Genomic DNA, 17,404 nt, shown 5'->3' on the forward strand with positions numbered 1-17,404 from the left:
GCTGCAGCTGCAAAGGCTTCTGCATCTGTCACAGCCCTGGCCGAGGGTATGGAACAAAGAACCCACCTGACCCAAGAACTGATCTAAGAGCACAAGGTGGTGGTTCTCTGCTGCGCTTCCCATGGTGGGGCTGGGCAAGCCTTCTCATGAATTAGCACAGCCTAGCTATAAAGCTTTGGGCATGTCAGAGCAATGCCCCACATAGCTATAAAAAAACCCCCAAACCTTTGGCCTGTTAAGGTTTTCTGTAGCTGCCTGCTGAACACCAGCCCTCACAGTTCACATCCAACCATAATTTTGGAGATTAAAAATGTATGTGCCTAAGCATTTCTGTTACGTTGTTGGCTAACATTGGTTTCTGCCGACTAATGTTGGGAGGGTTTATTTTGTTAAAGAATTTGCTTGTTACTGTTGCAGCAGAGTCACCGAGAACGCAAAGAATTCCTTGGCCTCTCTTAAGAGAGAAAACCCTCGACTTAAGCCAACGCTTGCCATTATTCAGGTAAAGCATGTCTGTGCTCACTGACTGTGAGAGATCTCCTTTGGTACCATTACTTGTCTGAAACTTCAGAAGCACACGATGCAGAAAGTAATTTTAATCCTTTTTTTATAAAGAATATTACCTGCTTTATTATAAAACAAAGCAATGGGAGGAGGTAGTTCCACCAGATGGTAGATTGCCCTTCTTCAGGCCTGAAACAGTCACAGCAAAATTCAGACTGTGGGAGAGCTTTGCAAAGGAAGGGAACAGTTTTATCCCTTCTTCCTTTTGCTAACGTAGTCTTCCCCATTGTAAGTATGGATCACTTTTTCTCACAGCTTGTCTAAGTTGATTAACTTAAGAATTGAATTAAAGTAGTGTTCTCAAACCTTTATTTAGCTTGAAGCTTTTTTTGCAATCCTGAACAAAGTGCTTACGTGCCTGAAAACGTGGGCCTCCCTTCACCTCCCACCCCTGAAATAACAATGCCAGGATTAATGAAAGACCCTGTTGCTTCCTGTCAGCCATGTTACCTTTGGGTAGCTGTGGCTTATCACTGTCTTACTGCTCTTATAAGAAGAGGAAAACCACACTGAAAAGTCCCAGTCAGCTTAGAAGAGTCAGTGTGAAATAAGTGCCCTGTGTAAAGTGTCAGCATCCTGTAGAAGTAGCAGCACTTTCTGATGTGAAGGAATCTTGTAGTAATTGAGAACCATTGTTTTACTAATGCTGTGAAGAGCTTTCCATCCCACTGATGGTGCCATTTTTGATAGGCAATCAAAATCAGAGATGAGGATTGCTATCCCTGCAAAGCTGAAAGATGTTTGTCCTTAGATTTCTTAAGGTTTCAAAGCCACAAAGCTAGGGATGCTTGTCATTCAGAGTAGACCCAGAGCCATGCAGGCAAAAATGTTATTGTTGTGTTCCTTCAGATGGTGGTATTGGTTTTGAGTGGGCACACATTGAAACTGATTCAGTAGGTTTTAAGTTTAAAACCCAGCTGTAAATATGTTTGAAGTACCGATAGTGAATCTAAGTAATGCAGCAACAGCTTTATTTCAGTAGGTCTTCTAGTCAGTCTGTCTGAACAGACTCTCCCATCTCTTACCCTCCCTAGTAATTGCATTTAATGTTTTCACAAAGCCCTCTAAGGCTAAAGCTTAAGGACTGCTAGAAAAGCAGTGACCTGTCTCCATCCAGTTGCACCATGAGCTGGACTAGGACTGTGATCTACCCCAGCCCAAGGGGTCTAAAGAGGCTTTCTTTCAACCGTATTTGTCTGCTGGGTCTGGTTTTCTGCATGACCAAATGCGTGTTTTATGCTGGCACGATGGAAGAGATGTCCCTGTTTACCCCACTTGGTTTGTTTTGCATCAGGAGGTGGCTGTAGGAACATGTGGCCTAGATCCTTCTGGGTGAAATTCACCCAAGCTGTGTTCTCCAGCTGTCAGTCACTCTAGCTCTGGTCTAGTTGTGAGGAGTGAAGCAGAGCCCACTTTAAATGTTTATCTTTTGGTACAAAGAAAACTTGCTTTGGTCTACAAATGTTCATGTGATGCACTGCTCTACCAGTAGTGTGGGCAGAGCCTTAAGATTTGTGCTGCTCACCATGTGCCACATCTGCCCAGAGGAGCAGAGGGAGGGCAGTGAAATTATCTCCTTTGCCAGCCACTCTTGAGTAACAGCGGGCAGCATGACAGGGCAGCTGTGGGAATGAGGAGTTGCAGACTGAACCTGCAGTGGAATGATTTTAGGACTGTCCTTTTCCTCTTGAGACAACTGAACCTGAAATGATGCTGAAATTGATACCTGTGTTGCTTATTATCTGTGTTGAGCCTTGGTTAGAACTTTGCAACAGCAAAAAATGAGTGGTGGATGCTTCTTAATTTTTTTGAAGCTGAAAACTAAAGTAAGGCATCAGGATTGTGCTTAGCAGTGGAGCTGTTGCCCTGCAAAGCTCAGCAAAGCACCACTGGCTCCCCTGCACCTCCTGTCCTGCCCTTGCACCCTGCCAGCTCATGTACTGAGCTCTGGCCTCACCTGTGCTGCTCGGTGGGTTTTGATAGGAACCGGTTCAGGGCAGGGACTTTCTGCACTCATACAAGGTAGGTGTTCACCTGCCAGTGCTGCAGCAGCAGGGACACTACAGGGGACAGTGTGGTACCACCAGTTGCTCCATCCCAGTTAAACCTCTCAAGCAGTTGGTGTGGGGGTACAGTCCCACATTTACTGGCATAGGGGAGCAGCTGCTGAGCTGTCTTTAGACCTGTCTCTTCTTCCCTCAGCACAGTGTGAGCTCTGCACGGTGTCCTCGGTGCAGCAGCCTCTGTGCTGCCACTCACCACCAGCTGCCAGATTTGGGGAGTGGGATGCCCGAATGCTGGCAATGCAGGGAGGGAGGTGGAGGCTAGAGGGCAAGCCCTCCTTCCCTAACAGGTGTTGCCCCTCTCCATGAAGCCTGTCCTTTTAAATGCTCTTTTTATCACTGTTAGCCATCTTGAACTATCTGGGATTAACAGGGATGGCCTGTTTCTTTCTTAGAATTGCTTTTTATTAGTTTGAATACCTTTAGATACAGACATTGTCACTACGTTTCTTGCATAGACGTGCATTAGTGTACTCACATTTTTAAATGTATTATTTTAAAACTCAGTTTCTGTTTTGTTCCCCAAGGCACATAATGACCATTTGATTCAAGAAGCAAACAAGAACTTTGCCAAAGAGGTAAGCTTTAGCTGATGCATGTGTTAATAATCATGAGCTACTTGCCTTTGATAATTTTAAGTGTTTTCTTTGAACAGGTTGGTCTGCGTGTTATTCACATCTGTCTTCCTGAAGGCAGCACCAAGGATGAGGTAACTGAAGTACCTGAAGGAGTCTTCCTTTTTAGCTTTTGTCAAAAACTTGTATTTATTGCTGACATTCATTATATTTTGACTGACCACGTAACTCAAATTAGGGTTAGGATCGCCTTGGTTTAAATAGCAAATACTATCCCATTACTGGCAAGAATGAGAAAAAAGAGAATTAATGGGCATGTCTGCTGTTCCCTGGCAAGCTGGGGCAGAATCAATAGAGTAATGTTTTGGTTTTGTGCTTGGTGTTTAACCTCATACCAGCTCAGGTATCCTGTTTCCCACAGTTGCTCTTGTGACTGTACCTGATTCTTGCCCAAGTTATTCAGCAAAATTAAAGATTATATGATTATATGGGGAAGGGAGGAGGGAAGGAGAGGGGGATGTTGAATTTGTCTATTGATCTTTTAATGTTTAAATTATGTGTTAAAAAACAAATATCCACCCCCAAATCACTAGAGGCCTGAATTCTTTACCTTGTTGAAGCCGCAGCACTTAATATCAATTGTGTTTTAAATATAGAAAACCATGTGAAAGTTGAACCAGTGAAGGAATGTATAGTAAAAGATGACACTGTTCCCAGCTGGCCTCCTTGTGCTTGGCAAGTTTGATAATCCTTCAGGCTTGTGAGTTCTGTGTACTGCTTTGTTTTCCAGTACACTTTGTTCTTAAAATGTTACTGCCTTGCAGTGTAATCTCAAGAACTGCTTCCAGATACATTGAAAGGAACTTACTGTGAAGTTTTGTAGATTATGGATAGTCAGCTACCCATTGAAGAAGAGTGGGCTTTTGAAATGAAAAACAAATACACTTTCTTGTTGGTAAATGCGTTTTATCTGTTGAGTAACGCAGCAGAAAATAGGTAAAATACAGTGACTATGCAGCAGTAGTTGCTGTTACTTTTAAGTAGTATCTTAGAAAGTGGTTGAGCTGTGTATTTAAAGAGAAAATTGGGGTATTTCTGTTATTTGAAGGAAATTACTTCCAATAAAATTCATCATGGTTTGCTTACTCTCTTGCTTACTATGACAAAGTTTTTTACAGCTGCTAAAATCCACATCTCAGTTGTGTTCCCTGGTGTGGGAAGGTGGGAGGGATTTCAGTACCATGTACATTTGGGTTTTGCCATAACTTCCTCTGTACAATAAAGGCAAGTTAATACTACACTGCCTTACCCTGCATGAGTTATAAGTATTTTAAATGCCGTGATGATGGAAAGCTGAATTTAAGTCAGATGCAATTAAAATGGAAAACTGAATTATTTTCCCAGGAGGCAGAAATACAGCTTTGAGTTTTAATTGCTCTGTAGGCCCCCAGCATTTTGTAGCATATCAAGATTTTTTTAAGAAAAATGTGCATGTTTTCATGTCCGTATTGTGGTATATACAGTTATCCTTTCTATTGCAATGTGTACCAGTCCTGTTGCTGTCAAATGCCACAGGACCTTAGTAGATATGCTTGGTTTTGCCTCAGGAGTCAGGAAACTAAAGAGGCATTTCTGTACAAGTGACATGCTTGTATAATCTGTGTTTAGCATGAAAGTAGTACGTTCTCTTGGCTCAGAGTTGCAGCTAATCTAACTCCTGCCTAATTCCCCTAGCTTAATGTTGATTGGATATCAAATGTGTGGGTAATAGAGTTCACAATTATACTGAATAGTTTACAAGAAAAGCATTTTAAGAAGGCATGGTATTAGTTAAGGAAAAAAAAACCTATTTGTAATCCTTTTCTGTTGGATATTAATCCAATTCAATTATAAAGCTTTGTGATGCTTGCACACGGATTTTATTTACATGATGGGAAGACATGCTTGCATGACATTTCCCACCTAAGAAAACTTCAACGTGTTTTGTTCCATTGTATTCTTTCTGGTCACAGCAGAATAGCATGGATCAGCATTACACTTTAGAGAGGAAGTAATCAAGGGTACGTAGTACAGTCTCAGGTGTTGAATATGACCAATTATAAACCACTTGAACTTGCATCTGGCTCAGTACTTGAAATTCATAAATTTTTCTGCAGTGCCTTTTCAACATAATAATTCTTCACAAGACAATTGTCAGCTCTTAGGATCAGGTGTTTTGAGAAGGAAAATTGGTAACCATATATGCTGGTTTAATAAAATGAGTTTTTTCTTGTACAATTGTTTTTTCAAGTGTTACAGCTTTTTGTTCATGTTCTGTGTTGGGACGTGATCTGGTCCTATTTTGAACTATGTATTACCTCAGGCATCTTGTTTCTAAAAGCATCTTCTGAAGCCATTGCAGTGGCAAGCTTTTGCTGAGGTTTGGAATGGTGAAACACAAACTGCTTTTGGCGGCTTAATGTCACATAATACTTGTTTAGTTTGCAAGATGTTTAGCATGGAGTCAGGGTGGCTTAATTTGGTAAGCCATGGAAATATAAACTGAGTAGAGCAGGTTATTGCTTTTTCATTTAGAATTTGCAGTAATAAGCAAGGGAAGCCAAGGTGGCCATAAAGTAATTGAAAAAAAATTACAGGTTTTACCCCATTCTAATCAGATTCTCCTTTTATCTGTTGTTCTTATCTTTAATGCTTTTTATTAACTTCCTAGATTGTCAGTGAAATCTTGAGACTTAATGAGGATCCTAACGTGCAGGGCCTTGCTCTTGACCTCCCAGAAAGCTTATATAGCAGTAAGGTATTAAACGCTGTGAAACCAGAGAAGGATGTGGATGGGTAAGTGGAGTACCGAGAAAAAATATTAGCAGACACAAGCCTGATGGCTCTGTAAAATCAATTTGACCCTGTGCTTTTCATTAATGGATTCCTCAGTCAATGTGTCTGGCTGTGCTATTGAGCAGTGATAAAAGATGCCTCTGAATCAATGAGAAGTCTTTCACTCAAGTAGTTTTGGTCATTATCTTTTTATTTTTTACGTAATGTATATTCAGGGCATAGTCTTTTCAAAGAAGTAAAAAACGAAGACTTGATTTACTGGTGATACTTAAGGTATTTCAGTACTTCAGTAATACAAGTGGTAGTCACAAAGTACTGAATTTTCACAAGAAGGATTGATGGAAAAATTGCAGAGAAGGTTTTAACTTCCTTACAGCACTCTCTCATGGTGAGAGAGTAGGCTATAATAGTTTGGACCCATTAGCACAGATTTCCAATCAGTGTTGAGTTGTACTGCTCTCTGAAGAGACCACTGGTGTAATTTAGGTTTGTGAGTTACCATTTTGCTGCTCTTGCAGCCTTCCTGCTCTTACCTGCAGGCCATTACCATTTTTTTTTTTATCCCACTCTCTCTCTTTTTTTTTTTCATGTCAGGAAAAAAATCTAAAAATCCTTCAAATTAGTTAACTTTCCACTGTGTGGAGTACTGAGATTGCTGGAGAATGGAAAATTGGAGCATCCTTGTGTATGAGAGAGAATGGAGTGCAGTGTGGAAATATCTGGGTTACCCCCTCCTAAACCAGCCTGAGCCCAGCAGGATGTGTTGCCTCTGGCTTGGCTCTGGCAGCACTGGCCTGGTCTCACTGCAGCCAATGAAGTGTTTTGGCCCAATGTGCTGTGCCCAGTCATGATAAGTAAAGAGCTGCCTGTGTATCGTGGGATGGTGTTACTCATTCTAACTCACAGGTCCCTTTCCTGGCCTCTCTTGAGGCTCAGTGTTTGTCTGTCTGGGTTGTGGGATGATACGAATTAGCTGCAGTACATGACTATTAAAGGATTTGCTTTTGTGAGAGATGTTTGCTCTTGGGATTACCTCTTAGCCATGTTACAAGCATTGCTGGGGATTTATGTTACACAGACTCTTTTTTTTGTTAAATTGCCATATTTTTCCACTGCAGATTATCCAGTGTAAACCTGGGACGCTTGGTACATGGTGATGTCAGTGACTGTCTAGTTCCTCCTACAGCGTGTGCTGTGATGGAGCTTCTTGAAGATATAGGTGAGTCCTTCTATATCATAATCATTACATTAATTTTAGCCTAACTATTTTACTCAGTTTTAATCCTCACTGGGAGTCAAATATAATCTGGCCTTGTTTTGTTTTCTATTTTGTGTTGCGTTCCCACCTGACATATATTTGTCTCCTGCTATTGAGGAACCTCAGTGACATCTGAATGCTGTATTTGCAGAAACAGGTCTCAGGCTTACAGGTTTTGGATATTAGGCGGGGGCTAGCTGCCATCAGCAGATTTAATTTCACTGAAGACACACAAGACATGTGAGTCTTCCAAACAAAAAATACATACATCACTTGGGGATTTCACTTGACTGTTTTGATTAGTGTGAGCAGTTGGAGAAACCCAGGTTTGCCTGTAAATTGCTGCTGAGCAGATCTTTTGGTTTGGATTGTGTCGTGTCAATGCTGACACTGGCAGATTCAAACAAGTTGGTTTACTGTGTGTGGAGACACTGTTAGTTTAAGGCAGCATTTCAGAAGTTGTCTCTCTTACAGTGATTAATAATTGTTGAAACAAGGATTTCTGTTGAAGAACTGTAAACAGAAGGTTAAATATACTTAGTAACAAATGTGAATGAAAGGATTTGTGCAAAATACCAGAAAGCTAGAAGAACAGTATTTGCTTACTAGAAATTAGTCACCAGGAAACTACTTAAGACGTGTGGTTGTTGTCACTGCACAGGCTCCAGAAGAGCTGCCCGTGCTGGCACAGCTGCTGTGGCTGTGCAAGCACACAGCGCTGTCCCTGTGAGCCCCTTTGCTGCCCCTTCTGGAGTGCTGCAGCAGTGGGTGGCCTGGGGCGAGGTCTGCGTAGCTGTTGGTGCTTGTGCCCTGCACTGGGGGCGGCTGAATGACTTCCCTTGTGTCGCACAGGTGGGAAGACGGTGCTGCTGGTGGGAGCGCACGGGGCGCAGGGTGCTGCCCTGCAGAGTGTGCTGCAGCGCGAGGGAGCCGCCGTCCTCAGCTGCCCCTGGAGAGCCCCACAGCTGCAGAGTGAGGTGAGCACTCTTCTGTCTGCCCAGGCTCATTGTGCATCCCCACTATCTGCTCATCCCTGTCAGCTGTCCACCTGACAATCCTGCCCTGGCTGCTATTCCCAAGAGGCCACCTTTCCAAGACGGAGACTTGTCATTGCAGTCACAGGTGGCTACAGGGGTTGCCGGTAGCCAGTGTGGGTCAGGGTCTTTTCTCCTTCCTGCTTGCTCAGAAATGGTGCAAACACTGTTCTCTACCAGAATATTACATGTAACAGCAGCTGCTCTTACTTCATTATTTTACACCAAGAGCTGTGAGAGAAGGAATCCAACAAACAAATGTTTCAGCTCTCGCTTTCGCTTTCTGTCTGTGCAAGAGAAATGCCCCCTTTTTTTCTCATCCTGTGATACTGTCATCTGCATGAAACTATTTTTACTGGATTTATGTCCTAAAGGTTGCAAGTGCTGCTGCTCTGGGGACAAAGAAGTTCCCAATCTTTATCTTTGAAGAGAACTGTAAAAGGATTCAAAGAAATTCAGGAGCCTTAAATCAAAGGATTTGCACGGCCTCCCTGGCTGCTTTTTGCAGAGCTTTTAGACACAACTTAGAAGTTGGTATAACTTCCTGTCAAACGTAGCAGTTTATTCCTTAGTCCCAAATTTCACACATTGCTCCAGCTGGGGTTGCATTGTCCTCGGGGCATGTGCAGCAGGGTCCAGACTCTGGCTGTAGGAGCTCACTGTGCTCCAGGGCCTGGCTGCCGGTCAGGGTGAGGTGCCGGGGACAGCTGTTGTGTTGGACAGCCACAGGGTGGCAGCCAAGGCAAAATGATGGTGTCCAACCTCCAGGCTTTGGAGGCGCGGACAGGAGGAGGAAATAAATTCGAGCAGCTGTGATAGAAAGTTCTCTGGCAAGCCCGTGTTTTCACAGCTGCGGATGTTTTTGTCAGGCTTGTCTCAGCTCTGGGCTTTTAAGTGACTGACAGCACTTAGGAAACATATGGCTCTCTGGGAGATGGAGTGCTGTGAACTTGATCCTTGCCATGTCTCATTCCTCAGTTATTTCTCATTGCTTGGGGTTGTGCTAGAGGACTGCTCTCAGCTGGATGGGCTGGGTGACAGGGTGGCCAGAGGTGTTTCCACTGGTTCACAGCAAAAAATTTGTGTTGGGCCCAGAGCTGCTTGTGCAGCGCTGTCAATAGCTGGAGACAATTCTGTTTCCTTCCATCCAGGTGCTTTCCCATAATCGTGCTTTGCTTTTTGGCATTCCCCATAGCTTTCTTGGAGCAGGTCACTGATGGGAAACAGAATGGGAGGCCTAAGTTTGAGGTTTTATGCACCTCAGTTTTAACTTTTGGCAGTAAAAGAGTTTGTACTTTGCCTGCGGGACTAATGTGCAGAGCCCAGTGGAAACCTACCTTCCTCTTCCTCACCTGTGAGCCTGGAGCCACGTGTCTCCAATAATCCCAGAGCACTGCTGAACCTGTCTGGATGTCACTCTGATAGTTAACTCTAGCTCCTTGATAAAATCTAATGCATGCAGGAAAAACTATCCTGTTTCATATTCCCAGAAGCTGGAGAGTCAGAAACTGAGCACAAGTTTCTTGCCAAGCAACGAGGTACTGCTGTCTTGTGGCAATCTGTATTTGAACTACAATGTTTTTAGATAACATGATTATAGAATTTATATTCTTCTGCTTGTTTAAAATGCTGATTAAGTAAAAACAGCTTAAACGTTCACCAGGTTTCTTCTCTTGATTTTTAAATTTGAATTTCAAGTAAGGAAATGTGTTAGTCAATGTTGAGGTTTTTCAAAGGCTTGAAAGAATCAATTCATGTTTTGTTTTTCCTGCACAATACAGTAACTTTTCCTTTCTCTGAATGTGACAGCTGTACAGTGGCAGTTTGTGTGCTGTTGTTTGGAAGTATAACCTGGGGTAGCATAATCACTTATGAAGTGAGGGATAAACTTACGAAGAGTATGATCTTTTCACTGGGATGCATTTGTTTTGCAATATATAACAGGAAAGGAGAATTTTATCTTGAGGGTTGTAATGGGATAGCAAGCATAGTCCCAGAAGTGATGTTCTTGCAAAGGGGTGCTTACAGCTTCCTCTATGACCGGACAGAACCTATCAGCTGGCCAGTTTGAATATGGACAACTCTTTAAGCCACTTAAAGTTGTGACCGCCTCTGTGATGCACACTTAAGAATAGAAACTCCAAGGCAGAGCCGCTCTCTCTCGTTTCCGGCGCTGGGACAGGTGGCTGCGGGCCCCATGTGGGGTCCCGTGGGCCCGGCCCAGGCCCTGCTCGGGCCAGGCTGGGCTGGGCCACGGCCATCCTGGAGCCGATGGGCCCTGTTCCACCCGTGGAACCCCCCCACAGTCCTGCTGTGGGCAGCCAGAGCAGCTCAGCTCCCCCCCTCCCCACTGCGATAAGCGACATTCCAGCTGCAAGGCCTAGGTGAGATGAACCCTTTTAGTGCTGTGAAGAGCTGAAACCCTGAGGGAAGAGAAAGAGGAGGTGCTTAAAGCTGAAATTCTGTTGTGAAGCTATGATATATCAGAGTACCCGTTGTAATTTCATGAAGATATGGGGGGTGGAGCATTCAACTTGTGAGCAAAAGCACCTGCGCTGAGATAGGCAGATGCTGACGCAGCCGTAATTTCATGAGAAGTTTGGACAGGGAGAGATGGAAGCGATGAGGACTTTTGCTCCAAATGGGAAAGGAGAAAACCTCAGTTCCTAGAGATGCTCCCAGAGATAGTCCTAAAGACGAAGATGAGGGAGACCCTTTGCTCCCAGGGAAGGAGAAGGGCCTCTGTTCTTAGAGATGAAATGCTCCCAGAGACGGGTGAAGAGAACATTTGTTTCTGAACAGCTCAACCTTAAAATTGTACCCCAAAAACCTTCAAGAGTAGACCCTCGAAAGCAGTTGTGGGAAAAGCTGCAAGCTGGGGGGAAGGGACTCGCATGCGAGCAGAGAGACTCCTCTTCCTAAATGGACTGAACAAGGTTATTATGGAAGTGATAAACAGACTGAACATCTCAAGGGCTGTCTTTTTACATTGTCAGTGGGAGAAGGGAGGAAGGTGGGGGGAGAAGGAGAGTTCTGAAGATGTGGTATGATTTTTTTTTTCTTCTTTTAGGTCTGTTAATAAACTTCTTTATAGTCTTTCAAGATTGGTGCCTGCTTTGTGTTTCTCCTAATTCTTATCTCACAGAAGATAAACAGTAACGAGTATCTTGGACCAAACCACTACACTAAATTGGTGTTTCCGCCTGGTTACAAACCCAACCCGCTACAGGGTAGGGGAATGTTACTTGTCGTAAGCCAATGGCCAGACCTATTTGCATTGAAGCACTAACCCTGATGTTAATGATGTAATGCCTTTCTTAGGTGGTTACTACATTACCTTAGACTAGCTCTGCTGATTCATTCTCCTTTTTAAAAAGGACAGCATAACAACAAGTGTTTTCTTTAGAAATTCTTTTAATTTAAATGAGTTACACAACACTAAGGTTGTAGGTTTTTTTGGGTAAGGTTTTGTATTGCTATGGACTTGTTATTGCTTCTTTTACTCATGCACTTTTGCAAAATATTTTGAAAATGATCAAGAGGAAGACATGTTTTAGTCCACCTTAGGAGAAGTCTAATACAGGGGTAGCTCTCCTAAAAATCAGCATAATGACATCTACCATCTGACTTAGTGTGCTCCTTTAAAGCAAGTCTGTTCTGTCTTATGGCAGGGAAAGGGAATAAAATAAATAATGGTACATTTTTATTTCATTGCTTTGATCTAATGGACACAGTTTCAATGTTCTTTTCCCTCCCCACTTCATGTTTTGTTAAGTGGAGTAGATTGTTAATATTTCTTTTTGTTCCATTTTGAATTTGCTTGACTTCATTTCTTACAAATAATCATCATGGCACAGCTGAGCCGCGTCCTTCAGAACTCTTGAGCTTTCTGGGTTTTCAAATAATTCACAAATAAAAGAAAGCATTTTAGAAGGTTCTGGCACATCTGTGCAAAGTTGCCATGAAGAAACATTGTTCTTTTTGCAATGATATGTTCAATGTAAAAGAAATTACAAAGTGAGAGATAAAGACATAAGCATCTTGGAGGAAATACTTATGATGTTATCATTCTGTTAAGCTTTGTGTAGATAACTCTTCAAAGCACATTCACTGCATTGTGCCTGAAGAATGACCTAGTGACATACTTTTAGGAACATCTCCCTTGTAATTTTAAAATGGGACTCCCCAAAAGTCAATTCAGTATTGCATGTGAAGAATGGGAGCTGACGTGTTTAATCCTGTATTACATCAGAATTATGCTTTCTAGTTTGAAAGGAGGTTGTCAAGTAGATTAGTATTGAAAAAAACAGATTATTTTCTTGCCAAAACATGGGTAATACCTAATTCTGTCAGAAAACAGAATTTTGTTTCAGTCATCTAAATTCAGTCAGTCATTATTTCAGCACATCATCTTTAATGTAGTCTGTGTGTGAACCACATCATGCCTGTTTTAAGAGAGCTGCTATCCTACAATCTTATTGTAAAAGAAGTGAGAATTGGTCTATCTAGGTATAATTAGAAATAGAAAAGTTGTTTGCAAAAGCGAGGTTAAGAAGTGTGAGAGTGGTTCAGCTGGAGTGCTGAATGGGAGTTTCCTTTTCAGTTTGGAAAAGAACTTTTGGCCACAGTGTGCTTTTCCTTAGAGCTGACACTTGAGCTTCAAACTCTTAGACATCTCTTAACCATTTGCCGTCCTAGTTTTGTTGTCTTGGTAAGACCAAGAGTCTTGTTACAGGCAGAAAAATACATTTTGTGTTGTAAGCATGAAAGAACCAGAGAGCAGGTACACGGATCCCATAAGGGGAGAGGAGAGGGAAGCTCCATGAGAGTTTCTAATGATGATGATGTAGACAAAGTAATTCCACTTCAACATTTTGTGTACATCATCTCTGTTCCTTGTAATTTTGAAATGTATCCCCCTGTCTGTAAGCTAGAGAAGCAGTTGCTAAAGCATGGATCATAGTGGCAGGCTTGAGTCCACAGCAGAGATGTGGGCTTGATTTTCACTGTGTAGGGCAAGTGCATTCAGGATGATGTGGCAGGGAAAGCTGGAAGAAACAACATAATTAGTACTTGCGTTGGTGGAAGAAGTACCTGAAACTAGTCATTGACTTAAAAAATTTTCAAGATTTCAGAAACTAATTAGAATTGCTGTGATTGAAGTAGAACCTGATCTGTAAACTGATGTGCATAAAGACTTTTTTCATAAAGAGATTTGTGAAAAATCTTTTAATCAGATTCCTATTCCTCATCCCATCTCTTCAATTTTGTATTGCCTAGCTTCATACCCAGGACTCTGAGGGCTTTTACATTTCAATTATTAATTTTAATTTTTATTTTGTTTAATCATGCATTTAAAAATGGCTTTTTTAGCAGTCCATTTTAACTATGGGAAAATGTAAATTTTATGCAGACTCCACAGCAAAATGAAGTTTCAGTTATCTGTAATGTACAGCTACTTTGTGCCATTATCATTTAATACTTGGCTCGAAAGTCAGTATTGTTGTTTTAACATTTGGTGTTCTGTCTTGGGAATGGGTGGTGCTTCTTAATCTGCTTCAATTTAGATCTTGGTGGAGAAGATCATATTTTGTTATGAGGTAAGGTTTCAGACTATTTATTGGCACAGCTCTTCCCAACTGAAAAAATATTTACCGGTGAGAAGGCAGGATACTACTGCACTAATGGCTTACTTTGTCTGCAGCCTGTTGCCCTAGTACATTACGGAGGGTTTGGCCTGATGCTTGTCATTCCTTCCTCTGGCCAGCTTGATGGAATGGAGCCTTGCTGTCCAGGGAGCATGGGGCAGGTGGCCACATGTTCTCCCTCATGGGTATCTCCTTGACCTTCTGGCTGTGGCTGCCTGTAGCATCTGGTTCCTGTCAAATGTGTCCTCTGTGTCCTCTCTGTCCTCTGTCCAGGGATTGTGGTGCATTTGCTGAGGGAAGCTGAATGTGATGATTTCATAGGACTTTTCCATCTCTAACGTCTGTGGCCAGTTTGTGATGTAGGAGATGACCCTGAACACGCATCCCAAGGCTTGCTTCTTGCTTTAGTGAATAACAGGCAGTCAAAAGGGTAGATTATGGCAAGAGAGAAAAATCTAAAAGCAAAGGAGGCATGGGCACAACTTCTTGCAAGTGAAACTAAAATTCCCTGATGGAGATCACATAAATCTCTTCCAAGGATACCCAAAATTCTGTACACAAGTATTTTGCTTTCAGTGGACTTGCTCTCCCAGTTTCTGTATATAGTTTTAAAAAATACTCATAGGGGAAAAAATTTCTCTAAAATGTTTGAGATATGTATTTTATTGACTCTGCAGGAACTTTTACAATAGTTGCACATAAAATACTGTTTTCTTTGTGAAATAAGGGAAAGGAAATCACACTGGGGAAGGCTCTGAGAAATCAGTGTGTCTTTAACCTGTGGTACAACTCTTTGCTGCCATGTGATGCAGCTTTTTTTCATGGAGGAGGTGGAGCAGGGCAATGAGATGACAGGTCCAGCTGGTTTTCTGGTAAAATTTATGGGTATGTGCGATGTTAGCTATCCGAACCAGTGTTAATGTTGGCTACAAAAATAATTGTGTTCAGCTGTTAAGAACATTTTTCAACATTAGGGTCGGTAGTCATAGAGATGAATATTTGGTTCCATCAGTTGTTTTCTGACATTATAGTTACATTGAATCAATTCTGTCATAAGTATGTTGGCTGAACATTCATCAGAATTATTACTTGTTGCATACAGCTCTCAACTTGTTCATCAATTCACGATACTAAGCGGTGTGCAAAGCTCCTAGTCCTTGTCCCAGAGGCTTTGCATGGGAAGGCATCTTGACTTACAGTATATGATTTATAACTGCTAGAATAGGAATTATTTTTTCTTTGGAACAAAAAGTCTGTGCTCATGTAACTGAGAAAAATCACTGTTTTTCTCTGTGTTGATGTTGACTGTTACAACAGAAATTTCCTTCTTCTGTAGGGCGAAGCGTGCCTTCAGCATGGTATTCTTGGTACACAAGTCATTACAGCATCTTTTTATCTGAATTTCCTTCCAGATTTCTCAGTATCATTTGACCTGACACTGGTCAAGCATTATGACTTATGTAGCCTTCTAGGAGTGGTGTGTAAACTGATACTTGCATGAGACTCAGGAGTGTGAGCAATTCGAATAAGGCTGAATGACTGTGCACAGGCAATCACAGGAGTGTTGCTGGACATGTGACTGAAGCCTGAATCAGCTCATTGCATTAGTCATTTGTCAAGCAAGGAAATCTTCTCCCAAACTTTTGGCTTTGTGTCCACATGGGGATCTCTAAGGAGGGTTAGGCCATCCTTGTGTCCTCTGAGGGGAAGATGGAGTTTTTTTTAGTTTTCTGCCTTTTCCACAGCAGTTATGTTCTTCTCCCCTCCTGGATGCTCAGCTGTGCCAAAAACCTGCTATCCTGACAAGATTTGTAGCTGTTCTTTCTTGGCAAGAGTGTTGGGCAGGGTTGTGTCAGAGCACTTTTGGCCAAAAAAGAAGCTAGAACACTTGTCAGTCACAAATCAATTCGTAGAGTAGCTCACTGATCTTGTGACACTTGGAATTAATTTGCATTTATCCAAAATATTACCAAAACTGCTGTATCTCTGAAATAATTTTTACATTCAGTCTTGAGGCAGTGTTGTGTCTGTGCTTTGCTATTTTAGTGGATCTTTATACATCTGCTTCTGGTGCTGTCCTTCATCTCATGCTGATTCTAATAACTTGTACAGGGCCCTGTTTCAGAGGAAGTGGGGAAAGAAATGCACTTACATCTTTGATTATAAGAATTTTTGTAGCAACCATTTTTGCTCCAACATCTGCCAGGTTGAGCTAAATCAGGGGCAGTGATTAGCAAACATGAACTGAGAAGGAAAAAAGTACTTTAATTGTTATTCTTCAAAGGCATCGATCTTCACAGAAGGGGTCATCTTGCATTCCTGTCAGCTGGCCTGGTTTTCTGCTGTCAGACAACCTGACTGTACTCTTTATAAAGTGCCTATTTACTGTCTTTCAACCCTTCTTTTTCCTGAGTTGCTCCAAGTTATCTTGGACTTTAGGACAACGGTAGAACTTTTTATTCGGAAGGATGTAATCCCCATTAAATATTGATACTGACTTTGGTCTCACTTGCCTAATCTGACAATTTGTTTACCTAACTTAATTTTAAATGCTATTCTTAAGTTTCGTGGCAGGTAAGAATCAGAATATCAGTTTGGATCTTTCTTTTTTGTTCTTGTTGTCTGCAAATGCTTTGCTCAAAAGGCATTGCTATATAAGTCTGAATATTTTTAAGATGAATATTCGAGTATGTTTTTCTAAGATTAAATGCTTGCTTTGTTTCTGGGGGTGTTTTGGTCTGTCCCTAGCTCCGTCACGCAGACGTGGTGGTGTTTGGCAGTACAAAACCTGATGATGTTCCTGTGAGCTGGATAAAGCCTGGGGCCACCATTATCAGTTGTGCTCATGATCTGCTGTCAGGTAAGAGGTGATAAAAGGTAACAGCTCCTGCAGGTGGTGTACAGCAAACCTTTGAGGTGTGTGTGGCGTCTTGGCGACAATGCAATGTGGTCAAAAGTTGCATCTCTGTGGGAGGGCCCTTAGAGGTGTGTGTACAGGGCATGTGTACACCTTTCTCTGATGTATTCATAGGAAAAAGATGTTAGGTGAGAGAAGAGAGGTTGGAACAGATTCTTCATACCAGGATGCGATGACCCAGTGGATTCAGAGAATTCAGAGGGAAGACTTTTGGGTCATCAGATGAGCTATTATTATAGTGCTGTTTTGTACAGTGTCCTATCCTGTGACTTCTGTGGACTCACCTGGAATATGGGAAAAAGTGAATAAGGGAAGAAATATCAACTTCAGAGTGCTGTGAAAGTGTCTGCAGAGAGTGGTGCAGGAAGGAGTACAGAAATAATGTGTAGCTAAGAAGATGCAGAACATCTCCTGCAGTAATTATTCCTACAAAAAGTTTGGATTCACCTCCTTCCTTATCCCCTGACTTGTTGTTGGGGATGTATGCGTTCATTAATTTCTCAATTGAAA

General features: G+C 42.0%; 1 protein-coding gene across 1 annotated transcript in view; it reads left to right on the forward strand.

The window, feature by feature from the left end:
- The first annotated feature begins 353 nt into the window (after positions 1–353).
- Positions 354–17,404, forward strand: part of MTHFD1L (methylenetetrahydrofolate dehydrogenase (NADP+ dependent) 1 like) — a 147,256-nt gene continuing 130,205 nt past the window's right edge. The window contains 8 exon segments of the mRNA XM_042016727.1: positions 354–405; positions 408–502; positions 3,155–3,205; positions 3,283–3,336; positions 5,913–6,037; positions 7,156–7,256; positions 8,148–8,272; positions 16,726–16,837. Of these exon segments, the coding sequence (XP_041872661.1) occupies positions 369–405; positions 408–502; positions 3,155–3,205; positions 3,283–3,336; positions 5,913–6,037; positions 7,156–7,256; positions 8,148–8,272; positions 16,726–16,837 (700 nt within the window). The 5' untranslated portion in view covers positions 354–368.

The sequence above is a fragment of the Corvus kubaryi genome, unplaced genomic scaffold, assembly GCF_017639235.1.
Source record: "Corvus kubaryi isolate FWS band 111438036 unplaced genomic scaffold, C.kubaryi_AGA036_p1.0 split3-73, whole genome shotgun sequence".
Classification (NCBI taxonomy): Eukaryota; Metazoa; Chordata; class Aves; order Passeriformes; family Corvidae; genus Corvus; species Corvus kubaryi.